The 27,758-nt window shown below is 36.8% G+C and overlaps 1 protein-coding gene and 1 pseudogene across 21 annotated transcripts in view; one reads left to right on the forward strand and one right to left on the reverse strand.

The window, feature by feature from the left end:
* Positions 1 to 27,758, forward strand: part of GPHN (gephyrin) — a 689,448-nt gene that overhangs the window by 590,214 nt on the left and 71,476 nt on the right. For all 21 annotated transcript variants that reach the window (XM_064374964.1, XM_064374972.1, XM_012438040.2 and 18 more), the window contains 5 exons: positions 2,232 to 2,287; positions 14,569 to 14,688; positions 16,310 to 16,368; positions 17,523 to 17,676; positions 26,705 to 26,826. In XM_064374964.1, the coding sequence (XP_064231034.1) occupies positions 2,232 to 2,287; positions 14,569 to 14,688; positions 16,310 to 16,368; positions 17,523 to 17,676; positions 26,705 to 26,826 (511 nt within the window). The remainder of the gene's footprint in view (positions 1 to 2,231; positions 2,288 to 14,568; positions 14,689 to 16,309; positions 16,369 to 17,522; positions 17,677 to 26,704; positions 26,827 to 27,758) is intronic.
* LOC105707202 (developmental pluripotency-associated protein 4-like) lies at positions 5,113 to 5,947 on the reverse strand (annotated as a pseudogene).

The following is a 27,758-nucleotide window of genomic DNA, read 5'->3' on the forward strand; positions in this document are numbered from 1 at the left end:
GCTAATTTCCCCTTTGTACAGGAAGTGAAAAAAGGGAAAATGGGCCAGGCGCGGTGGCTGAGGCCTGTAATCCCAGCACTTTGGGAGGCAGAGGCGGGCAGATCACCTGAGGTCAGGTGTAAGAGACCAGTCTGACCAATATGATGAAAACCCTTCTCTACAAAAACAAAAAGACAGAAAAATTAGCCGGGCATGGTGGCATGCACCTGTAATCCCAGCTACTCGAGAGGCTGACACAAGAGAATCACCTGAACTCAGGAGGCAGAGGTTGCAGTGGGCCGAGATCGCACCATTGCACTCCAGCCTGGGGAACAAGAGCAGAAACTCCGTCTCAAAAAAAAGAGAAAAGGTCTAGGTTGCTATAGGAGGTAGCAAGTTGATAATTATTTCTCTACTAGAAAAATAATTTAAAATAAGTTTATTCATGTTTGAGGTACAGTTAGTGTTTAACGCTAAAGGAAACTGATGTTTTAATTCTCTACAGTAAAAAAATTATCACTTGCTCTGACAGATAGCAAAAATAAGTGGGAGGATAGAAGTAACAGGATTGGTCTGGAGTGCAGTGGTGCAATCTTGGCTTACAGCAACTTCTGCCTCCCATGTTCAAGCGATTCTCCTACCTCAGCCTCCCGCGTGGCTGGGATTACAGGCATGCGCCACCACACCCAGCTAATTTTTGTATTTTTAGTAGAGATGGGGTTTCACCATGTTGGCCAGGCTGGTCTTGAACTCCCGACCTCAGGTGATCTGCCCTCCTCGGCCTTCCAAAGTGCTGGGATTACAAGCATGAGCCACTGCACCCCGCCTGTTGTAAAAATTTTTTAAACCTTTTTAAAAAATAGCCCATGAAAGTGGCTTAATAAAATAACATTGCAGAAAAACTCTTCTATAATAGTTTTTACAAGTAAAAACTGAAAAATATAATCTGAGTCCAAAAAAAACACAAGACAGGCAAGAGTTTATTAACTGACATAATATCTATAAAACATAAAATGCAACATCTTGTGACAAAAGGGACCCAGTGTTAGTTTTTGTCCCTCTCCACATCAGGCTAACCAAAACAATTTATGCAAAAAAGGGATGACTTCATTATAAACAGTGTTTTATATAAGCCTTTAGAAAAAATACCACTTTGTAGCTACATCAACAAGCAATTAATCTAATGTCCTTTTAAAAGGGGAAAATATTATTATTTATCTGTATGATTGCAAATGTAATCTAAATATTGATAAAGTATATATTTTCTGTATATATGCCCCCAGAACTCTGCTGTTTGCAGATAACATGGAGGTAATGGTCATGCTCATAAAACTTGCTAGACAGGCATTTTTGCCCAGTAGTGTTGGTCTGAAAGCCACATCATATGTCAAGAAAACACTTTTGAACTTCCAAGAATGTTTATGCAGTCAGCCATTGTTATACTACATATATATATTTTTTAAATAAATTTTTTCCATCCTAATTCTGGAAATTTTTTTTAATTTAAAAATAAATAGCCAATGGAAAATGTGATGCAGTACTGCCTATGTATTCTAATTCATAAACAGAATTTTGATACATTATTAAAAAAATACTGTGCTATAATTATGAGACTGGATTTTAGTCCTAGCTCTACCATTAACCAGAAATTGTTCAAAGTACTTTACCTTTTCTACCTGAATTCTTTCTTTCTATAATTCATTTCCTTCAGTTGTCAAATGAAGAAAGGAATGTTCTTCCTATTTCATATTAGGAAGTCCAGACTGGGAGATAAATAAGAAAACAGTATGAAGTGGTTAAAATTTTATAGAAAAATGGAGACATACGGATATATATACCAATAGTGATAAATCCATATATATATATGTCCATGAGTGTGTGCACACACACATCCATACACATGGATAAAGTAGTATTTATTTAGGAAGATGGGCTAGAAGAACTTACTAGAAAAGCACAAGGGTGGAAATTATGGGGTGATGGGAAGACCATCTCCAGTGACACCATGGCACAATTTGGCACCAGTGGTACAATTAGGACCACTTCCTGTCAATGCATGTGAGTTGCAGATACCTTACATTAAACCAGCAGTAACAAACCCATTGTCACGCCTAGGAGATCAGAAAGATATTCCACTTCTCTAAGCCTTATCAAATAATTTGAGTCAAATTTTAGAATTCCAGTATTGGGTTCTTATTCCATGCTTATAGGTCCATACTGATGTTTGTTCTTGGCTCTGTTCCATCTCGCAGCTGCTGATGGCCCAGGAGATCGTTTCATCATTGGGGAATCCCAAGCTGGTGAACAGGTGAGATTGATAGACCTAAAAGACACTGAATCTAATGCTAAACTTCTCCTATCAGTGTAGTCAGAAGGTTATCAAAGGGTTGAAAGTATAGTTCCCATGAGAACCAAAAGAATTATTTCTTAATTGAAAATACCCACATCTATTAATATATGGCATAGTATTATTAGTATGTCTCACAGACATGCCTTACAAGCATTTTCCAGCCCTGTGATAGGGTATTCTTTTTTCCCTGGAAAAAAAAAATTCTGAATAGAACAACAATTTCTAGGTAGTCTTCTCAGACTTTTCCCCAACTTATGTTACAAATAGGGAAATTTAGAAGAAGTAGACTCTGGCTAATTATTTAATTTTTCTCACTTGGGATCTAGCCAGGGAATAGGTATACATATACTTATATTAAGAAATGAAGCAGCCGGGCATGGTGGCTCATGCCTGTAATCCCAGCACTTTGGGAGGCTGAGGCAGGTGGATCACTTGAGGCCATGAGTTCAAGACCGGCCTGGCCAATGTGGTGAAACCCTGTCTCTACTAAAAAAGAAAAACCAGAAAAAATAGCCGAATGTGGTAGTGCATGCCGTTAATCTCAGCTACATGGGAGACTGAGGCATGAGAATGCTTGAACCCAGGAGACAGAGGTTGCTTGCAGTGAGCCAAGATCACACCACTGCACTTTAGCCTGGGCAACAGAGTGAGACTCTGTCTCAAAAAAAAAAAAAAAAAAATGAAGCAGTAATGGGCCACAATGGAAATAAAAGTCCATTTGACACTTTGAGACCAGTAATTGGCCACTTAATTGAAAAAATCAGTTAAAGTGGGAAATTTTTTTATATCTTTAAAATATATAAGTTTAACTTAAATAAATATTAGTCAATAATTTGATGAAGAGCCAAGGCCCTTCTTTTAAATAAGTATGCTATTTTAATTTCTTTCAGGTCTTTCTTAACATAAACCACACAAGGCAATGTCTATGATTTCCATTTTGCTTTATTTCAAGTGGGAAAAAAAAACTGAAGGATACTTGCAATACATAGAAGAGCAGAATCCTTTTAGATTTTTATTACATTTTACACTCTTTTACAGTTTCCTCACTCACACCTAATTTTACAGCATTTCTTTTTAGCAGCATTTTTAATGGATGTTTCCAAAAGGTTTTACTTAATTTTTTTTTTAGTATAAGAAAAAAATGTCTATTATTTATTACACTGAACAATTCTGACCACCAACAACCAGTGGGGGGCAGGAGAGAACATCTTGCTTCTCAACAAACTTTTCTCCCTTCCTCTAACATTTTTGAGGATTCTTTCCCAGATGTATCACACCTGTATTATGACAGTTACAAATTTTCCAACTCTGCCACTCCTTCTAGTTCATTATTTTTAGTATCTTCATTAAAGGGGCAAAAGAAAAAAGATCCCCTAGCTGTAATAACGAAACAATATTGGAAACAGTCATTAAAATAGGACAAGTGAAAAAAAGATCTGTTCACAGACTCTCAGGGCTGTAAATGTAGAAAGTACACAAAAAAATTAAAAATTTATTATACTCCATAGAATACATTAAATATGTACAGCTTTTTGTATGTCAGTCATACCTAAGTAGTTTTAAAAACAAATGATCCAACCCATACCACCAACTAATAAAGAAAAAAACAAACAAATGAGTCATGCAAAAGAAAAATCATACATTTTGGTTTACTCCTACTTTGAATTAAGAACACTAACAATAATTTGCATGCAATGAACACAGTTCCCTAAATACAACAGATGAATTATTTTATATATATATCTTATTTTTATTTATGGAGAACTTGTTAATAAACACATTTTAAGTTCAATATATCATGTATTTATGAGTGGGAAGCAACTTCAAACATTTTAAACACCAGAAATATAGAAAACAATTAGAAGTGAAATAATTCAAAATGCCTTGTATATTGATCTTGGAGTCAAACCACAGAAATCTCAGGTTATTAAGAGAACTTTGAAAAATATTGCATTGAATATTAAAAATCATGTGTTTGGGGGAGGGAGAGAATTAACAGCCTTCCTTTGCCTTAAAATACTTTACATTTTATGAAATTGCAATTGGAATGATGCAGCTCTTAAAGTACTCAGTGTTCAGAGGAGGGAAAAATTGAGCATAGGAGCAAACTGTTGTTTTGCTCAACTCCTTCACAATGCTCAGCTGAAAAAGTTCACACTTAAAATAGCTGCTGAAGGCCAGGCTCCATGGCTCATGCCTGTAATCCCAGCATTTTGGGAGGCTGAGGTGGGTGGTTCACTTGAGGCCAGGAGTTTGAGACCAGCCTGGTCAACATGGTGAAACCCCCTCTCTAATAAAACATACAAAAAAATTGGCTGAGTATGGTGGTGGGTGCCTGTAATCCCAGCTACTCAGGAGTCTGAGACAGCAGAATCACTTGAACCCAGGAGGCAGAGATTGCACTGAACCGATATCGCACCACTGCACTCCAGCCTGGGCAACAGAATAAGACACTGTCTCAAAAAAACAAACAAAAAAGCTGCTGACATCATTTCTGTTTTAGAAAGGTAGTATAAATGAGTTTTTCTACATATTAATTACAATTTATCATAATTTGTGAAATGTTTTTCCGTTTTTAAATATAAGAGTCTATATCTGTCTCCACTCGCAAAGCAACAGGCAATGCTAGGGGTCTTAGGCTAACATCTGCCACCCCACCAGTCTGCATGGCCCGTAAATAGGTCTGAAGAGGACCAGAGTTCACCTGTCAGCAACACCACGGAATCTGACTCTCCAGTCTTTCTGCCATTAATTCCCATAGATGTGGCCTTTTCCCTGATATTCTATTCCCATTGGAGGCTTTTTATTAAGACCTTGTTCCTGTGAACACATTTGGGGCACAGCATATTGTCTTCAAGGTGTAGGAGTGGAAAATTGGAGGCACTCACTCTCCCTTCTTGCTTCTCTGGAACCCAGGCTTGACCAGCATGAAACTGCAGGTGAACCCAAACATCTGTGTCTGCAGGGAGACGTTTCCCCTGGACCACACACCACCACCTGACACCACAGGCCTCTTGTGGATATTCCACTGTCTCTGGCATCCTTGCCCTGGCTGAAATTCTCGCCCAGAAGGCCAGCAAAGCCTCTGGGGCAGAAGTTGTCACCACAACTATATTAGCTCCCTCAAGGAGAGCCGTGGACTTTTCCAGGGCAGGCAGCCCCTCCTCAGGGAGAAGACCCACTTCAGGAGGATGTGTCTCAGAACTTTGCAGGGATGTTACCCCTTTTTCCACCGTTAATTTTTTTTGCAATGATTTCCAGATTTTGGCCTTTTTTGCTGTGCTAGGAAAATCCTTTTGATTTGGGTAGGCAAAGGCACACAGGTACCAGGCCACGGAATGTCCCGGTGAATCAGATTAACAGTGGCAGTTTAGAGGGTAATGGAGGGATTGGTATCTTCTGAGGTCTGGGGTTGTCACTGTACTCTGCCTTCTTAGGGCAGAGCACTTTGTCACCCTTGACAGATGTTTTTCCTTTGGTTCCCTTTGCTGATGTTCCTGACAAAGCAATTGTGTTTGGTTGATTAGAAACCTGTTGATCCTCTTCCCTCAACTTCTCTGTGGAGGTCTACTCCTTGTCTTTTGCCTTCTCCATACTCAGAGAAGAAGCAGAGCTTGGCAAGATGCTTCCAAAATGGCCCCTGGCCCAAGATTCTTCTTAATTTTTTTTTTTTTTTTTTTTTTTTTTTGAGACGGAGTTTCACTCTTGTTACCCAGGCTGGAGTGTAATGGCGCGATCTCGGCTCACCGCAACCTCCGCCTCCTGGGTTCAGGCAATTCTCCTGCCTCAGCCTCCTGAGTAGCTGGGATTACAGGCACGCGCCACCATGCCCAGCTAATTTTTTGTATTTTTAGTAGAGACGGAGTTTCACCATGTTGACTAGGATGGTCTCGATCTCTTGACCTCATGATCCACCCGTCTCGGCCTCCCAAAGTGCTGGGATTACAGGCGTGAGCCACCGCGCCCGGCTGATTCTTCTTAATTTTTATAGAAAAAAATAACTTTCACATTCATCTATCATTGGTTTATGTAATATTTATTTAAATAACCTAATTCAGTTAAAACTATTGTCACAGACTGGCACAAACAAGTTTGGGAACAAACACAATTGATTCTTGAAGTGGCAGCTTACAGGTATACAAGAGAAGGGTCTAACAGCTTCAAACTTAAAGTATGCTGTGACCATTGTTATGTTTAAGAGAAAATAGAGAGCATCTGTCAATCCAGTGAGTTATGAAGATTGGTCAATAGAGCTCCTACCTTATTTAATAGAACTAAAAGAAAACCAAAGAACTTTTTCCTTTCCCTTCTGCTCCCCTTCAAAGTTTCCTCTTCCTAAGATGGAATACTCAACTGCACTACCAATCAATATATAAAAATAAAGGTGGCAAGAAATACATAAATAATAATTTTCAAGATGAAGGCAGCAGTTTGGCAAACACTACGTTCCATGCCTTTCTTCCTTGGCTTAGCATGGACTAACAGTAGAAATTAGTTAAATAAATATGTAGGAGAAGGATGGTGCCCATGGTGTTAACCCTAGCTTCCTCATTTCAGCATCCAAAAATTGAGAAGATACACATACAGCTCTCTGAAGCTAAGTTGGCATGGTAGTGATACATATTCTCGTCCATGCTGCACCAAGCTGGCTTTCATCCCCATGACCATTTTTCTGACATAAAGAAGAGCTAGGCTTGATTTTTTTTATAAATGACTTGTATTATTTTGTTTGTTTGTTTACTTGGGTTTTTTGGGGGGAGGGAGGTTGTTCTTGTTTTTTGGTTTTTGATTTGTTTTTTCTTGAGACAGAGTCTTGCTCTGTTGCCCAACATGATCTCAGCTCACTGCAACCTTCACTCCAGTAGGGACTCTGTGTGAGGGCTCCAAACACACTGAGTTCTCTATTCTGATCCATTGGTTAATGTGTCTGTTTTGATGTCCAGACCATGCTATTTCAGTTTCTATAGCTTTACAGTATATATTGATTTCTGACAGTGTGATGCTTCCAGTTTTCTTCTTCTTGTTCAGGATAGCTTTGGCTATTTTGGAGTCTCTTGTGGTTTCATACAAATTTTAGGATTTTGTATTTCTGTGAAGAATGTCATTGGTATTTTCATAGGAATTGCATTGAATCTGTAGATCGCTTTTGGTAGTATGGTCATTTTCACAATATTAATTCTTCCAATGACATGGGATACTATTTCTTTCTTTTTTTTTTTTTTTTGTGGCCTCTTCAATCTGTTTCATCAGTATTTTATAGTTGTCCTTATAGAGATTTTTCACCTCTTGGCTAAATTTATTCTTAGATTTTATTTGGTAGTTATTATACATGGGATTGCCTTCTCATTTTCTTTCTCTGCTAGTTTGTTTTTGGTATATAGAAATGCTACTCATTTTTGTATGTTGATGATACATCATTTTGTATGTTGGTGTATAGAAATGCTACTCATTTTTGTATGTTGATATGTCATTTTTGTATCCTGCGCTGTACTATATCAGTTTTAAGAGTTTTTTGGTGTAGCTTTTAGGATTTTCTATATGTAAGATCATATCATCTGCAAACAGGGACAAATTGACTTCCTCCTTTCCCCTTTGGATGCCTTTTATTTCTTTCTGTTGCCTCACAGTACTGGCTGGGACTTCCAGTACTATGTTGAATAAAAGTGTTGAAAGTGGGCGTCCTTGTCTTGGCCCAGATCTCAGAGGAAAAGCCTTCAGCTCTTCCTTGTTCAGTATGATGTTGGCTGTGGGTTTGTCATCTAGGGCCTTCATTGTGTACATTTATTCTTTTTATACCTAAGTTGTTGAGAGTTTTAATCATGAAGAATTGTTGAATTTTATCAAATGTTTTCCTAAGTCTGTTGAGATGATCATATGGTTTTTGTCCTTCATTCTGTTGGTGTGATGTATCATGTTTATTGATTGGCGTATATTGAACCACCCTTGCATCAGGGTAAATCCCACCTCATCGTGGTAAATGATCTTTTTAATCTGCTGCTGGGTTCAGTTGCAAGTGTTTTATTGAGCATTTTTGCATATAGGGATTTTGCATATAGGGATATAACATTTTGCATCAGGGAAATTGGCCTATAGTTTTCCTTTTTTGTGTTATGTCATTTTCTGGTTTGGGTATCAGAATAATGCTGACCTCATAGATTGAGTTTTGTAAGAATTCCTTCCTCTTCAGTTTTACAGAAGAGTTTGAGAAGAATTAGTGTCAGTTCTTTAAATGTTTGGTAGGATTAAGCAGTGAAGTCATCAGGTCTTGGGCATTTCTTTGATAGGAAACTTTATTACAGATTCAATCTCAGTACTCATAATCGATCTGTTTAGGTTTCCTATTTCTTTTTGGTTCAAGCTTGGTAGATTGTATGTATTGAGGAATTTACCCATTTTCACTAGGTTTTCTAATTTTTTGGCATATAGTTCTTCATAGTAGTCTCTGGTGACCCTTTGTATTTCTGTAATATCAGTCGTAATGCCTCCTTTTTCATTTCTGATTTTGTCTATTTGGGTCTTTTTTTTATTAGCCTAGCTAATGCTTTGTCAATTTTGTTTATCTTTTCATAAAGTCAACTTTAATTTCATTCATCTTTTGTGTTTTCTTTAGTCTCAATTTCAGTTATTTCTCTGATCTTTATTATTTCTTCCTTCTTCTGATTTTTGTTCTGGCTTGTTCTTGCTTTTCTCATTCCTCAAGATACATCACCATGTTGTTTCTTTGAAATCTTTCCACTGTTTTGATATAGGCGTTTATTGCTATAAACTTCCCTCTTCATGCTGATTTTGCTGTATACCATAGGTTTTTGTCTGTGGTGTTTCTATTTTCATTTGTTTTGGGAAACCTGTTTATTTCTCTCTTAATATCTTTATTGATCCATTGGTTGCTCAGGAGCATGTTGTGTAATTTCTATATGTTTGTACAGTTTTGAACGTTCCTCTTGTATTGATTTATAGTTTTAGTTCATTGTGGTTGGAAAAAAATATGTGATATAATTTTAGTTCTTTTAAATTTGTTGAGACTTGTTTTACAGCCTCACATGGTCTATCTGGAGAATATTCCATGTGATAGTGAAAAAAATGTGTATTATACAGCTCTTAGATGAAATATATCTGTTAGGTCCATTGGGTCTAAAATGTAATTTAAATCCAGCATTTCTATGTTGATTTTCTGTCTAAATGACTTGTCCAATACAAAGAGTAGGGTGTCAAACTCCCCATATTATTGAATTGGAATCTGTCTCTGCTTTTAGATAAATAATGCTCGCTTTATAGTGGGTGATCCCACGTTCAGTGCATATATAGTTATGATTGTTGTATCCTTGTGGTAAATTTATCCCTTTATAATTATAGAATGACCTTCCTTGTTATTTTTTTTACAGTTTCTGACTTAAAGTCTGGGGTTTTTTTTGTTTCTTTGTTTTTGTTTTTTGAGGTGGAATCTCACTCTGTCACTCAGGCTGGAGTATAGTGACACAATCTTGGCTCACTGCAACTTCCACCTCCTGGGTCCAAGCTATTCTCTTGCCTCAGCCTCCTGAGTTGCTGGGATTACAGGTGCGTGCCACCATCCCCAGCTAGTTTCTGTATTTTTAGTAGAGACGGGGTTTCACCATGTTGGTCAGGCTGGTCTTGAACTCCTGACATTGTGATCTGCCTGGCTCAGCCTCCCCAAATGCTAGGATTACAGGCGTGAGCCACTGCGCCTGGCCAAAGTCTGTTTTATCTGATATAAATGTAGCTACTCTTGCCTGATTTTGGTTTCCATTTGCATCAAACATCTTGATTCATTTCTTCACTTTCAGTCTGTATGTGTCTATATAGGTGAAGTGTCTCATGTAGGCAGCAAATAGTTGGGTTTTTTATTTTTAATCCATTCAGCTAGTCTGTATCTTTTAACTAGAGAATTTAATCTTTGTACATTTAAGGTTATTACTGATAGGTGAGGACTCCTGTCATTTCACTGTTTTCTGGTTTTGCTACCCCTTGCTCCTTCCTTCTGTTATTGTTTATCATTGCAGTTGGGTGGTTTTCTATATTGATATGGTTTTATTCTTTTCTCTTTCTCCTTCGTTAATCTGCTCTACCAGTGAGTTTTATGCTTGTGTGTGTTTTTATTCTAGTGACTTTTGTCTTTTGCTTTCAGATATAGAACTCCGTTGAGAATTTGTTAGACCAGTGTAGTGGTAATGAATTTTCTCCATTTTTACTTGTCTGGGAAAGACTTTATTTCTTCCTCATTTCCAAAGGATAGCTTTGCTGCATGTAGTATTCATGGTTAGAAATTTTTTTTCTTTTAGCACTTTGAAGATATCAGCCCCTTCCTTTCCAGCCTGTAAGGTTTCTGCATAGAAAACTACTGTTAGTCTAATGTGTATTTCCTTATATGTGACTTGATTTGGAGACCTATGGATTTCTTGGGCTTGGATATTCATACTTTTCCTCAGACTTCGGAATTTTTCAGCTATTATTTTATTAAATAAGTTTCTTATGCCTTTTCCTTTCTTTTTTCCTGAAACTCCAATAAAATGAATATTTGTTCTTGTATGGTATCCCTACAAGCTTTCTTCACTCTTTTTCATTCCTCTCTCTCTTTCTCTCTTTCTCTCTCTCTCTCTCTCTCTCTCTCTCTCTCTCTCTCACTCCCCCTACCCCCCTAGGTATTTCAAGTGACCTTTCTTCAAGTTCAAAATTCTTTCTTCTGCTTTATCAAGCCTGCTATTGAAGGTCTCTGTTGTCATTTTGTATTTCATTCTTGGAATTATTCAGCTGCAGGATTTCTGTTTGGTTCTGTTTTATGATTTCTATATATTTGTTGAATTTCTCATTCTTATGAATTGTTTTGCTGATTTTGTTGAATTATCGATATGTGGTTTTTTTGTATCTAATTGAGTTTCCTTAAGATCATTATTTGGCAATTTCTTTTCCAGAACTTCATTGATTTCCTTTTCATTGGAGTCTGTTACTAGAGATGTATTCCTTTAGTGGTGTCATATTTCCTTGCTTTTTTGTGTTTCTTGTGTCCTCATGTTGATCTGTGAGCCTGGTGGAACTATTGCTTCTTTCAGACTTTCTAGGGTGGTTTTGTAGAGAAAGACTTTCACCTGTAGTTGGGTTTTGATATACTGCCTGCAAAGAGTGTGGTGAGTTTCTGGACAGGTGCAATGGTGTAGTCTCTATGCAGCTTTTTCAGTTGCATTCAATGTCAGCAATAACTGTGAGTACCTTAGTGGCCTAATCCATAGAAGTTTGTGTCAGTGGTAGCATTGGCATAGATTATTAATATCCTTGGTATCAAGGGCTTTTGGATTCTTCCTATTCCTGTTTTCCACACAATAGGGAAGAGTCAGCTAAAGGGATCCCTCTTGGTGTCAGGTCTGACATGTCCTCCAAGCAGCTACAATGGCACTGGGCTCAAAATATGGTGCTTGGAGTGACTCTAGGGCTGGAATCCAAGGTCTCATGAATCCATTGTGGCACCTGGTTCTTAGGGTTCAAGTTCACTCTCTGTGGCAGAGTTGGGTGTAGGTTATCCAAAGAACCAAGGTTTATGACTCTGAGGCGCCCCCTAGCAGCTTGGATCCAGGTGCCCTGGTTGTACCTGTGATTTTATACCTGCTGGGTACGCTGTAGCACTGACCAAACTCCAAAGAAAAAGATTTTGGCCAAGGAAGCAGGGTATGGCTGCGGCTTCAGGAACCTAAGCCAATGGGACTCAGCGGCAACTGATAAGGTACTGTGTAGTAGTGACTCTAGACCCATGGATGGTGGGGCTGCACAGATCCTTTCCTCATACTCTGAGGCCAGGTGCAGTAGCAGCAAATACCTTAGAATGGCAGAGCACAGCTGTGGTTTGATCCCCAGGAGGATAGGAATCAACACAGAAATTACTCAACTCCCCAGAAAGAGGGTTATCTCGGCAGCTCAGACTCTAAGGGGCTATAGCCTAGCTCCAGAAAAGCAGGGTACTAGAGTTATTTGGCCTGTATAGGTCAGGGTATCTTGGCTCAACCAGTGCTCTGTTTCCCTAGGACATGAGCAACTACATCAGCTCAGCCCTGGGATGCATAGGTGCTCAGCTTGGCAAAGTGTATGCCAGATACTTTCTAGGCCTTGCCATAACAGAGCAATAAGTCTGGGAAAACGATGATTAAAGAAGATTAAAACAGATGGTATCTCTAATGTCTGGATGGGGTTAAGGGAAACCAACAAAGGAATCTGCAGCACCCAGATGCTAACAACAGCGAGATTTCCTTACCGCCTCTTAGTCTGAAGGAGCAAAGAAAGACGATGGTACCCAAACTTGGGAAGATTCATAGCTATGGGAGAGGACTGCCCAACAGCAGCTGTTGCCCTCAGTAGTAGAGATGTCCTAACCACCACCAAACTGTACCCCAGGAGGAAAAGGACAAGGGGAATGAAAACCCTACTTTTCTGTCTCTCTTCTACCCTCTCACTTCTTACTGGCCCCTCTCTTTGGCTGAGCCTCAACAGAAGCCAAAGTGATGGGAACCTGGTTAAAATAGTCCATTAGAGGTCAGCCTCTGGGCCACAGCACAGAGTAGGAATAATGATGTGATCTGGAGAGGCAAACAGAAAATGAAACAAATCTTTGTCTTTATAAGGCTTATATTCTAGAATATATAATGCACTTAACACTCTACCTAGCATAGATTGTGGGTTCAATAAATATTAGTTATTGGTAGTATTGTTTGCAGTAATAATATTATAGAGAGAAGATTTTTAAGACTTTTCTAATAAATAAATTTCCAGTTTTACTTTGATTGTACTTTCAGTAGTAGAGTATTTTTTCTTAACCATTCCCTAAGGTGTGTATGGTTTATTTTACTTTATCTTATTTTGGTGGTTAAAATAACAACAATGACGAAACATACACACACACATAACATTAAATATACCATCTTAACAGTTTTTAAGCTTATAGCTTGGTAGTGGTAAGTATATTCACATTGTAGATACCTAAGATTTTAAATAGAGTTATGAGTCACTTAACCAAGATATATTCTGAGAAATACATTATTGGGCAATTTCTTATTGTCTGACCATCATAGAGTGTACTTACACAAACCTGGATGGTTTAGCCAACTATGCACCTAGCCTACATGGTGGAACCTGTTGCTCCTAGGCTGCAAACTTGCACAGCATGTTACTGTACTGAATACTGTATGCAATTATAATGGTAAGTATTTGTTTATCAAAACAGAAAAAGTACAGTAAAAAAATATGGTAATCTTATGAGACCACCATCATATATGCGGTCCAACATTGATCAAACTATCCTTATGCAGCACATGACTATACTTATGAGGCAGACATCTTTAGAATGAAATCTTTTGGCAGGGGTAGAGGATTAATATTGTTCAGGATGTTTTCTTAGGGGGAATTTGAGGCATTCCTTTTACAAACTCCAAGCTAAATCATTGCCCCTGACAAGTGACTTTCCTGAGATCAGATCAAATCTATCAGATTAATCTTACAGAAAAGTGCTTTTCACCAAGTTATAAGAAGTTAGCAGGGCAGGTTCTATCTCTTATACCATCGGTATGAGAACACAAACAATGAAAATCTTGTTTTTCATTTTCAAAAGTAATATTTAACCTAGGTCATTACAGACACTGGAATCATTTTTAAATGATTTAGTTATATTTGCTCAGCTTCTATTATTAATTGATTAGTGAGCTAATATGTTTTTGAATATTTTCAAAAGCAATAATTAAAATATTTCTGGCTTGCCTTTATTTAATCAAAAAGTTTAGTTAATAAAGTACTGCATTTCTCAAACATCAGAACTTCAATAAATTATAAAGGTGCTGGGTTTTTTTGTAATTGTTATTTATAATTTATATCCTAGCAATTCTTTTTCTTACAGACTCTCAAATCACTTTACATATATTAGGAAAATTCACATTATTTGAGGGGCAAAAGTGGCAAATGTAAATGGCAGTTCTTCTAAAGTAAAGCAGAGCACCAAGAAAGACACCTAATAAGTAGTCATTACCTTAAAGTACCTATGCAATCAGCTTAAATGAACTAAAGACTCTGGTGTGAGTGCAACTGTTTGTGGATAGCTTTTATTACACTGGCCCAAAATGAATAAGACTGTAAGACTTTCTTTTATGGTTTATTTATTTAAAATATTAAAGAAATTAACATCCTCTGCAGACTTTTCCTTTGCAGCAGCAAAGTACATCAACTGGCTTTTTCATGTTTATTTCCAGCCAACTCAGACGGTAATGCCAGGACAAGTCATGCGGGTTACAACAGGTGCTCCAATACCCTGCGGTGCTGATGCAGTAGTACAAGTGGAAGATACCGAACTTATCAGGGAATCAGACGACGTACGTCATCACCAAGTCTTATTGTGCTGTTGTTCCTATGGCAGTATTATGTCACAACCATTTTCTGCAGTGTTTGTGAGATTAACCCAGTTATTTTGGCTTATGGTGGGATCTTATATTGTAGTATATGAGTCTCCAGTAAATAAGAAATTTCCTTAAGCTTGAAAATCTGTTGCTACAGCACGGGTTTCTATGATCATTGCTGTTATAGCAGAATTTGAACCATATTTAACCCAAGCAGTTTCACATGCAAACAAGGAAAAGAAAGTACCTCAAGAAAGCAGAGATATTAATGGTTGACATATCTCCCAGAGCAGAGACATTAATGATTGGCATACCTTCCAGCTGAGAAATTTGCCATTGAGACTAGCTTCTGATAAAATGTCAAGGAGTTCACGAAATTAGAATTTACTAGAGAAGAATTTAACAAAGAACACTTGGGCAAGTTCTTGAATATTACACTAAGCAAGTATTTGAATCAAATGACCCTTTCACCTCTGGTTTTCTGTAATTCAGGAAAAAGCAGTGCCACCAAATGACAGCCTAGAAATACTAAGTGTATGTCAGTTTTCCCTCCATTGCCTCAAATAAAAGATGCTGGGATCTTTTTGGAACTAAGCAAGCCTGTATCGCACTGAAAATAGTGGCAAGTTATTGAAACCAGAGTATAAGCCAGTAATAAAAGTAGAATAAATTCAACTGAGGTTTTAATAATAAGCTTACTTGTTTTGTGAAGAAGATTTAAAGATATATTTTAAAAGCTAAAAATAAACATATTTTCTCTCAAGCTGAGAAGATAGTAAAAAAAGTTAAAAATAAACATATATTCTCCCAAGCTGAGAAGATAGTAAAATTTGGCCATGGCAAGAGACAGACGCTTTCCTTGATCTGGAGATTTTCTTTTTAATCACCTTTCCACATACAAGCCTTATAAAATTCAACTGTTGGCAAACAGACCACATTGCCTGCTGTTAAAACTGTCTAAGCAGATTTATTGGCATCAGGGAAGCCAGCAGAGCATTGAAATCCAGAACACATGCATCCGTAGACTCTGCCAGATGACAAGACACAGTTCCAATGTCACAATATTATTCACAGCCCATAAATGTAAAATTGATTATTGCCATTAATGTACAGAAATCTACTACTAGGCAAACTGTAAGTCCTTTACTGAAATTTCTGCAGGTATTTGGTAACCTTGACATGGTATTGAACTCATGATTCATGGGAAAAGAAGAAAGATATTATCTTCACGCACACTTTGTTAGGGTAGCCATCTATATCTATCTACATATATATAATATATAAATATATAAATTATATATATAATGTACTAGTTCAAATATTAAATCTTGTAAAGCAAGATTTAATATTTCAATTGGTACATTTTTAAAAAACATAAAAATTAGAGCAAAAAAATTTTATTTATTGGCACTAAACCTTCTAATTTTTCGGGAACCTGTGTTAGAAATTCAGTGTTTTCAAAAGGTATAGCAAATAGTTTTTGGTTTCTCTATATTTGTATATATCCTAGGCCTAACTGATGGTAAAAGTATCTGAGTAGCTAAATTCTACTGCTCAGAAATTCTGTTTGAAATTACATAACCTGCTTTTATTATAGGGCACTGAAGAACTTGAAGTGCGAATTCTGGTGCAAGCTCGGCCAGGCCAAGATATCAGGTAACTTCAAAACACATACAATATATAGCCCACTTTTGTTTCTTTTTTTTTTTTTTACACCTATCTCTCTTTAGTCATTTTTTTTTTTTTTTTTTTTTGGCCCGCTTTTGTTTCTACATGATCATTTACTCAGGAAACCCTGGGTACTATAAATCTGTAGCCATGTCAATTAGCCGTTCATTTTCAGGGCTTTAACAAGAAGAAAAATGAATTCTGTTTCACATCTCTGCCCTACCTACTTTTTAATGAAGGACAGTAAAGGCAAGTTAGTCAAAAGCAAGATGAGAAAGAAGTAAAGTCATGAGCCTACATATTCTACAGTTAATTCTACTCCTAGATAATCCAGAATTACCCAATCCCATCCCTAAGTAATCCAGAATTTGGTATTAACTCAGATAATCCCAGAATTGGGTATTTACACAATTAACTTATAGCATATGCTCTACTAAGCACGAATAATAAGGGAATAATCTGCTCCTCTTTATATACAAAGATGAGGCTATTGTCCTATAATAAATAGTGTGTATACCTTAAATTATTTTTCTTACAATGGAATATGTTTACCTTGATTCCATTAATGCTAATTTGCTGAACATCCCTTTGTAATGGAACTACACTTCTCCCATCCTTATGGCAGCACACCAAGGTGAATGTACCTCTGTGGCCACAGATCAGGACCGACCTAAGTGGAAATTACCTCTATGACCGTAACCTCATTAGCATTATTCTCCTTGTCACAAAGCTAGCCAGTGTGGATCTCTTATCATCAATGCTGCTAGATATTTTGATACAGATTCTTGACTTATTAAAGAAAGTTTGCAATTGGTAGTTTTACTATAATGTAGCACAAAATAATTTGTAATTTTCTTCACAGGTACTCAAGAAAACAAAATTTCAAATATGAAGTAACAGGTTCTTCTTTAGCAGTAATATAATCCAATCCTAATTCTGTTTTCTGTTGTGTGATTTAAATTTTAAAATTAAAAAAGCATAGGATTTTTAGAATCCCTTCATTTCGTTACTTTCCTACTACTTTATTTCTTGACTTTTTTCTCCTCTTGAATGTCCTCCTTTTTTGACACTAAAGTTTCCCTCATGAGTTGAGAAAATGTTGTTCTTAATCACACTGTTTATGGTTCTGCTTTTACTTTCAGACCCATCGGCCATGACATTAAAAGAGGGGAATGTGTTTTGGCCAAAGGAACCCACATGGGCCCCTCAGAGATTGGTCTTCTAGCAACTGTAGGTGTCACAGAGGTTGAAGTTAACAAGTTTCCAGTGGTTGCAGTCATGTCAACAGGGAATGAGGTATTAAAAATAAAAGTGGGGAGAGGGCCTGTAAGACAAAGGTATTTCTGACATCTGTTTTGTGTTGTAAATAGAATGTTTTATATTGTAGATCATACCAGTGGGTCCACATTCTTATAACAGGAAAAAAATAAATTGACCTTAGGATAGTTTCAAGTTCAGAATATGAAACAAGGAAGAACCAGTAAAAAAATATGTATTATGAAATGTTCTCTTCTACTTACTAGAATGAAATATTATAACCAATGGCCTTTCCACATATTTAGTATACATAAACAAAGAATTTTAACTGCTAGCTATAGATATTAAACTATGCAAACTCAGTACTTAGTCCGTTAAGACAATGAATTGTATCCATTCTGCTGTTGAAATGATAGGCCACTTCTGTGTGGTAAGTATCAGTGAATCAGGACATCATGCTAGCACTTCTTGTGAAAAGTTCCATGTAATCTTTAATCACCAAGAGGGACTTAATAATCAGGTTTTCTCTCTCTCTCTCTCTCTCTCTCTCTCTCTCTCTCTCTCTCTCTCTCTCTCTCTCTCTCTCTCTCCTCTCTCTCTCTCTCTCTGCAGCATCTCTAGTGGCATGGTATTCAGAATGGGTCAAAATGTCATTTCATTCCTGATTTAGAAAAGAGAATTCAGTCCATCTCTTTCTGAGAACTCTTGAAAAACTTCCTATTGCCTGTTTTGCTTAGGTTGTGCAAAACTTCAGTCAGAAACTCTAAGATCAAATGGAGAATATTAAAAAATGAATCTGCTGGAAACTCAAAACCTTATAGAAGAATCAGAAACTATTGAGATTTTTAAAGTATTAATAATTCTTCTGACCTTACTATTAAAGAAAAATTAATGGGATTTTTAAAAATCTCTTTGTTCTGAAAACAAACCCATCATTATTTTTTATTTCTTGAAGTCTTAGAAATGAAAATTTTCAAAGGTCGTTTTAGGACCTTATAGTTCTTTTGGTTAGATCAAAAGAGTAGACTATTTTATTTTGCTAATGGAGAGCTAAATCAGCATTCCAGATGTGCTTACTTCCCAGGATACATGTACTAGTCATTTATAAAAATTATCAGTTGACAGAAAACAAACATTATTTTTAATTTGATCTACACAGTGATGATTTTAATATCCTTAGGACCAAATAACACTATATTTAGCATCAGAAATAAATTTCTGTTAAACTGGCTGACTCATTGAACCATTCTCTTTTATGATTTACTTACATGCTTTTGCATCAAGTAAGTTCATGGAGTTTAAGAAAGCAAAACAGAATTAGCACACTCATGGCCCAGGCATGGCGCCTTATACCTGTAATTCCAACACTTAGGGAGGATCAGTTGAGACTAGGAGTTCAAGACCAGCCTGGGCAACATAGTGGGACCCTACCTTTACTAAAAAATTAAAAATAGCTGTGCATGGTAGAACATGCCTATAGTCCTAGCTACTGGGGAGGCTGCGGAGGGAAGATCACTTGAACCCAGGAATTCAAGGCTGCAGTGAGCTATGATGGCACCACTGGACTCCAGCCTGGGTTAAAGAGTAAGACCCTTTCTCAAAATAAAGTAAAATAAGAATTAACACACTCATAAATAACTATTTAGTTAATAGGAAACTTTGTTTAAGCTATATTGCTCATATTTCTCTCTCATGAGTCCAGCTTTTGGAGGACTGGACTCATTCTCTCAATTATCCCACAGAGCATATTGTTAGTTGTTTTTTTTTTTTTAAGCCACCTTTTACACTCAATTAAAACTATTTACTGGAAGTAGGCTAAGGTGATGGTATGAGAATAGAGATGGTACTTATATCATGAAATCTAGGGAAGAGTTTGTAATCTTACTTCCCTGCCCCCATAGAGCTTATTATTCTTGAAGAGGCTTTGACTAGTTTTACATGACTCATTCCCCTACTTAAACAGGCCTGTTATATTAAAGTATACCACAGTTTTCCAAGAGAATAATGCTTCTAAATTCTATAATCTCTGGTCCCATATAGCTCAACATTCCTCCCTTTTTCCCATTCAAAGTTAGTTTTTATTATGACTCTATAGGTTAGTTTTGTTCAACAGATAATTGGGTACCGCTGTGCCAGGCATTATACTGGAAATTGGTGATAAAAGAAAGAAATAAAGCATATTATCTCTCCTGAAGGCTTGAGATTCACAGACACCCAGAAAACAATACCAAAAAAAAAAAAAAAATCATTTATTTTCAGAGAGGGCAAAAGAAATTGCACTTAATGTAGCAAGGCCATAATTTACCCAATCACAGTACGAACTTCCCTTAAGTATTGGTTTTAGTTTCCTTTGATACATATGGTTTCAGGCCAGGCATGGTGACTCACACCTGTAATCCCAGCACTTTGGGAGGCCGAGGCAGGCAGATCACTTGAGATCAAGAGTTTGAGACAAGCCTGGCCAACATGGCGAAACACCATCTCTACTAAAAATATAAAAAAATTATCTGTATATGGTGATGCATGCCTGTAGTCCCAACTACTTGGGAGGCTGAGGCAGGAGAATTGCTTGAACCCAGGAAGCAGAAGTTTCAGTGAGCTGAGATCATGCCACTGCACTCCAGCCTGGGTGACAGAGCGAGACTCCCTCTCAAAAAAAAAAAAAAAAAAAAAAGATATATATGCTTTCACATATGTCCACTTGAATCTCATATGACATATTGGTAGGCAGGACAGTTGCCATGGCAACCCAAAGAATGCCATACAAGATGTCTATGTATACTCCTTAAAACCTGCCCAGTATTTTGTTACTGTATGAGCTTGTTAAAGACCAGGAAATTTTCAAAATTGGGGATATAGTTGTCAACTATAGCTAATATGGAATAGCTGGTTTAGATATTTGTTGATTTCAACAAACTGTGCATATTAAAATTTAGATATGCAACCTGTGGTGGTTCATGCCTGTAATCCTGGCACTTTGGGAGGCTGAAATGGGTGGATCACTTGGAACTAGGAGATTAAGACCAGCCTGGACAACATGGCAAAACCCTGTACAAAAAATACAAAAATTAGCCAGGGACAATGGTATGCCCCTGTAGTCTCTGCTACTCAAGAGGCTGAAGCAGAGGTTGCAGTGAACAATGACCATACCACTACACTACAGACTGGGAGACAGAGCAGGACCCTGTCTCAAAAAAAAAAAAAGAGAGAAGAAGAAAGGCGGGGGGAAAGAGAAAGAGAGCGAGAAAGAAGGAAAAAGGAAGGAAGGAGAGAGAGAGAATAAATAAAAACAGCAGTGTATACTGCTCAGGAGATGGGTACACCAAAATCTCACTAATCACCACTAAAGAACTTATTCATGTAACCAAATACCACCTATTCCCCAAAAAACTATTGAAATAAATTTTTTTAAAAAAAGGAAAACTCATTCAGAATAAAAAAAGAAATAAAAAGAATCTTGCCATTTTGCCCAAGCTGGCCTTAAACTTCTAGGCGCAAGTGATCCTGCCACCTCAACTTCCCAAGCAGCTGAGACTACAGGCTCATGCTACCATAGCTGCTTCACAGGACAGTTTTAAGCCAAAATTATTAAACCAGTCATATCTGTCCACAGTCATCTTAATGGAAATATTATATTAATTATTTTCTAATATAATTTGTAAACCTCTGTTTTTCCAAAACAAATTCTTAAAGACTCCTTAAATTATGTTTAAAAGCTCTGAATATTTCTCTTCCCTTCTTATCTTATAATCTAGTAAGCAAGGCAATTAGCTTAACTCTCAGTTAAACCTCTTTTTTTCCCCCAGAGTTGTATTAAAAGCTATTTGGAACAACAACATGCTTCATCAGAGCTCATTGACTTTTCTCCTTCTTTTTGTGTTAGACCTATTTATCTGAACTATCTGGTATTCTAAGGTATGTCCATAATAGCCAGAATTGAGTTTTGATCAATTAATAAGTTAAGTTTCCAGAAGACAGAGAAAGAAAGTGAGATGATTACCACAAATATGTAAAGAGCTGACCACTATACATGTCTAATCATCTTCTCTTTGAAAAGAGGGGAAAAGTCTTAAATGCAAGCAAACCCATTTCAATACATGAGAAAGAAAGGGAGAGTCATTATAACCAGTTCAAATAGTGTCTTAGGCCCTTGATAATTCCCTCAGGACTATTGGATTCATTAAGTCTCTAAAAGTACTTTTAAGTGAATAATTGTAGTTATATCAAAAGTACTTGAAAATGGCCACTGCAATTCCAAGTTGTTCTTGATGAAATTATGCTTTTTAGAAAGATAAATTTGTGAAAGAAAAAACAGAAGCCAGAGTTATGCCTGGAGATACTGCAAGTTTATTATTAAATGAACCTATGAATTCATTGGCTAATGGTCATTCAAAAGGGAAAAATAGCACTTAAATAGTGTATCTAAAGTCCTCTACAGTAGCGGTTGGAACCCCTGACAGCTAACTCTAAAAATCAACAAGCTAGAATGGGTAGAGAGGAAATTTCTCCCAAAGCCAGTTTCTCATAGGCAAAACTAAGAAAAGTTCTTATAGGCACACAACAATGTGGCTAATTGACAGATAGGATGGCCAGTTTCAAATCAATACTTTAGCAGACCTTTAGTAAGAAAAACAAAAATTAGTATACATCCAATCAGATAACCAAACAATTCTGGAAACCTTATACTTACAACAAAATCAATAGCAGCTGTCTTTGGAAGTTCAACAAAAAAAGGATCAGACCTCAAAACAAGGGCTGGAATTATCTAAGCATTATAGACAAGGAATCCCCCAAGCAAAAAGGCTCAAGAGACCTCATTGAAATACAGTATAACCAATAATAAAACTGGTGGCAAGGTTTCCCGCCTAAGTCTTGATAAGATTTTCATAATACCAAAATCCTAATAAAAAGACCACCAGGGAAACCTGTTAATCATACAAAATGGTTATATTAATGTTTCTGAGCAAAAGAAAACATCACCTTGACAATGCTGGGGAGGAAAAAATAATATTTCCTCTACCCTTAAGAGTTCTTACCTGTGACCTCTATAAAAGACATATTAACAACAACAACAGAAAAAAAAAAACAGAAGTTACTTAACATGTATACCTATGTGGCATTTTAAGTAATTTCAGTGCATTTATACAGAATTAAATGGAAGAGTATAAGGCTAGATATACTAGAATAAACTCACAATTTTCACTTTTAAAACTGAATCTTATTTTCTGTTATACTTCCAGTCGTCTTGGGAATGATGTGACATCTTGGGAATAATGATCTCACATGTATACATGGGGGGAGATACCCAAGGGAAAATTAGTAACTCCTGAAGTGATGGCTGAGAAGTCTGGCTTAAATAACATCTTCAAAATTAAAAAACAACAAAACAAAACAAAAATAGCATCTTCAGCAAAGAACAATATATTCTTGGAGAAGTGATGAGACACACAAAAAAATAAAAGGACCTTGAGTCTCCAGGGCCGGCAATTTGTGGGAAAGCAAATATATGGGAAACTAATGATAGATTAAAGGCTAGTTAATAAAGTTTGATATATAAATTCCTCTGTGCCATCTGCAGGCTAAGTGTCCAAAGATTTATCCCTCCTGGGGGTCAAGGAAGATAGGTTTGTTAACTTATGTCCTGCTTTTAGGCAAATAGGAGAAAGGCAGAGACCTTTCCTTATATTTTTCTTCTTAGCTCCTTCAGCTCAAAAATAATTGTTATGCCAAAGTGACATATTTTGGGATGGCATATTCTGCTACCTACCCTTCAACAGAGTCTCAGTAATGTTTCACAACTGGGAAGTCATAAAATTTTATGAGGGTGTTTATAGGATTTTGAGGACTAGGGTTGATCATGGGGTAGTTTTAAGGTAGAAGTTATTAAGCAAGGTCTGGGCAGAGACCGGTCAGAATCTGTAAGATAGGCGAATTGGTGGATCACAATCCGTCTTATCTTCAGAGCTTATGAGTTCATGTGGAGTTACTGTTAAAACAAGTTGTCCATGAGCTTATCTTAAAGTATATAGATCTGAACAAGCTTGTATTAAAAGCAATTTAACTTATGGTACTTCAAGTTACATGTCTTGGTTTAGTACAGTTTAGCTGTTACACAAATAATGGTATAGTTTTGCAAGTTGAGGTTTCTGTTTTATTTCTCAGAAGGAAATAGTTTATAGGCAAGGCAGCCAGTTATAAGGCTTTCACAGAAATTTAGGCATAATATAATGAATGCTTAGAATTGTTTTGGCGGGTAGTAAGAGAGTGAATGAAAATATAGGGTCAAGGAAGAGATGGATTAAAATATTCTTGATGATTGAGGTCTTTGGAAAGAGTGGACTACAAAGGAGAAAAAGAGAATTAAATGTTTAAAAAGTGGAAAGATAATGGCCAGGTGTGATGGCTCACACCTCTAATCCAAGCACTTTGGGAGGCTGAGGCAGGTGGATAACCTGAGGTCAGGAGTTCAAGACCAGTCTGGCCAACATGGCAAAACCCCGTCTCTACTAAAAATGCAAAAATTAGCTGGGTGTGGTGGCATGCACCTGTAGTCCCAGATACTCAGGAGGCTGAGGCAGGAGGATTGCTTGAACCCAGGAGGCAGAGGTTGCAGTGAGCTGAGAATGCACCACTGCACTCCAGCCTGTGTGACAGAGCAAGACTCAATCTCAAAAAAAAAAAAAAAAAAAAAAAAAAAAGGTGGAAAGATAGTGGCACCATTGATAGTACCAAAAATAGGAAATTGAACTTGGTGACTTGATATGGAGATGATGGGTTTTGTTTTTCTTTTGAAACTGTAATAAATTTCAGACATCATTCCCAAGATGACTGGAAGTATAACAGAAAATAAGATTCAGTTTTAAAAGGGAAAGTTGTGAGTTTATTCTACTATATTTAGCCTCATACTCTTCTATTTAATTCTGTGGGTTTTTTTGAAATTACTTAAAATGCATTATAAATCCTACACCCTCATTTAACTAGCTATTATTTCATTATGTCAATTTTACAGACAAATAACTGGTTCTCCAGTGATCTCTAATTATCTGTTATCTCTGGAACTGTTTGCAGCAAAATAACAGAGAAGAACATGAATAGCAAAGAAAACACCCTGATAACAGAGGAATCTTACTTAGCTAATGGTCAGCACCCTGCTTTGAAAAAAAATGATATAAGTTTTCTTTCTAAAGCAACTGGTTTAATTAATGGAGTTAAAGAGCTGCAAGTCTTGACCCTTATAAAATGATAATCACTTTAATAACTGTGTGTTAATTAAGATCAGAAAGTTAATCTACATTAGCATTGCAATAGCAATTTTCTAAGCACTGCCAGTGAGTAAGAATGAAAGTGGGTTGCAGTGTCACATGGCATCTGATTAAGTTAAATTAGTATAGTATTTGAAGGGAAGACTCCCTGGTGACACTGAATAAGATGGTCAGAGTTTTCCTGTAGTCTATTGGAAGGGGACAGTTGGTTGCAAAACTACTGCTTTTCCAATATAAAGTCAAAAGTCCAGCCACGTAATAACACTAATGAGTCTGAAGGCAGATTAGGGGCTTGTGGTTACCATTTGGGAGAATTCATATATGAAGCTCTGGTGTTGGCCATATTAGTATCTTAAACATTTTAAATATGCAGGCTTGCCTTTAACCTTCTAAATTAGTAGTCCAGGTTTTCTCACTTCAAATAGTACTTTTTTTTTTACTTTATAATTTCTGAAATCAAAGCATATCTTAAAACTAATACATAAATTGCTGTAAGAATGTATGTGTGCTAAGGACCCCTTACTCTTAGGCATTTTATAATTTAGTAGTCACATTATAAACTAATTTCATCTGTACTAGCATATAGGGGTAACAATATGAGAACAATTGGGAGGAAAGTAGGTGTTCTTTCAACATCATATGTCATAAAGAAAGGAAAGAGAATCACATTTATTGTACATTTATTTGCATAAATTGAGTGTTCATTATCTCAATGCTAACAATTACCTTGCAAAGTAGTTATTATTACTATACTTTATAAATGAAAAAATTAAGACGAAGAATTTTGTCAACTTGAATTTGAACCCTGTCTTAACCCAAAGCTCTTCCAACTGTACAATCTGACTACCTCATTGGAACATCCTAAGATAAAATAAGCTTCTTTACTTTTCTTCATAGACATAGTAGATATTAAATCTCTAAAGGTTAATTCAGTTCAGAATAATGGAATTGTGTGTACATGTAGCTAAGTATTAAGTTTGCTAGTATCAGAGACAAAACATCTGTCGTCTTCTCCTTCATGTAAGCTTAACTTCTTTGATACTGTTGACCCCACTTCAGGAAATAGACCAAAAAGTTTGAAAGAAAAGATAAACAATTATTCTGTTCAAACTTAAGGATATCATGTCACACAATGTATACCTTAAATATTCCCAATGAAAGACAAATTGAAAAATAATATTGGGAGAAAAAAAGATAATTGTTTTATTTAGTTTGGCCCAGTATCTCCAGAGCATTATTGTCCAATTGGAGCAAAACTTGGTAGGATATTTGGCCTGCAGTTCAATCACCAGTGAAATTTCTGAGTGTTTTTTGACTTTTTTGAACATTTTCTCATCCTCCTATAACTTCGATATTTATTTAACTGACACAAGAACAGAAAATCAAACACTGCATGGTATCATTCATAGGCGGGTGTTGAACAATAAGAACACGTGGGCACAGGGAGGGGAGCATCACACACTGCGGTCAGTTGGCAGGGACTAGGGGAGGGACAGTGGGGGGTGGGGAGGGTGGGGAGGGATAACGTGGGGAGAAATACCAGATACAGGTGACGGGAGGAGGAACGCAGCAAACCAGTTTGCCATGTATGTACCTGTGCAACAATCCTGCATGATCTGTACATGTACCCCAGAACCTAAAGTGCAATTAAAAAAAAAAAGATCCTTTGGGCATTCACCTTCAAAATGCCAGATACTGTTGTAGGTGCTAGATGTGCTAAACTCTGTTTAGTAGATCTTTTTTTATTAGAAATATGCAACATTATCCTAATAGAATAATTTGTGGTGGTTTTTTTGACTTTGTAGCTGCTAAATCCTGAAGATGACCTCTTACCAGGGAAGATTCGAGACAGCAATCGTTCAACTCTTCTAGCAACAATTCAGGAACATGGTTACCCCACAATCAACTTAGGTATTGTAGGAGACAAGTAAGTGTTAGATGTTATTCTGGAAAGTTTTTATTGTACAAATATGAGTTTTTGGAGTACTCACTACATGGAGTTGCTGCTAAAGAGACAGAAACTTAATGTCATAATTTTCACTTATCTCATTCTTCAGAACCCAAAGAATTATGGAGGTATCTGTGTCCTTTAGAGATAAAGATTTCTTCGAATGCCTCTGAAAACAAGAGAAATATTTTACTTTCCTGTAGGTGTGTTACGTTTCATAGGACTTTTTTGTAATAGTGTTGGCTTTATCCCAGCGGAGCTGATGGTGATGGCATTATTCTGATTCACATTTTTACTTCTTTCAAGAAAGACAAGAAAAACATAGGTAAGAAGAGAAAGCAAGATTGTCAAAATTAGCACTACCTAATTATTTGAAGTTTAAGTACAATTTTTTCTGTAACTTCTGTATTGATTTTTGTATCTTTATGTAACCTGTTTCTCCAGGCTTCACCTACTTGAAAGTGCAAAGGGAAGCACATTGACTATAATTACTCATCTTTAAGAGCATATTACCCCCATCTACTGAATTAACTCAGCCCTCTGCTAAGTTTTCTAAGTATTTCTGTGAATCTCCAGTGCTGTCTCACATGTGATCAAAAGCAAGTCTACACTTTGTGAACATCCCAGTATCATGCAACACTGTTGCCTGGCTATCTTTCAAACTCTTTCCAGTTCAATAGAGCTACACCTGCTTTTAGTAATACTCAAACATCAACCCAGTGGAGACAAGGCTAAGAGACAGATCTGAGTGATAAATACCCATGATGTATCCATCACCCATAATCCCCTTTCTCTCTTATCACTACCTCATCACTGAGTAGACCTCATTAAGCATGGATCTTTCTTCCCTTATGATGAGTACCTTCCCAAAACTCAAATGTGCTTTTGAAGAGGTTCTGACCTGCCATTCA

Source organism: Aotus nancymaae, unplaced genomic scaffold (assembly GCF_030222135.1).
Source record: "Aotus nancymaae isolate 86718 unplaced genomic scaffold, 86718_ANA_hifiasm-v0.15.2.pri h1tg000011l, whole genome shotgun sequence".
Lineage (NCBI taxonomy): Eukaryota > Metazoa > Chordata > Mammalia > Primates > Aotidae > Aotus > Aotus nancymaae.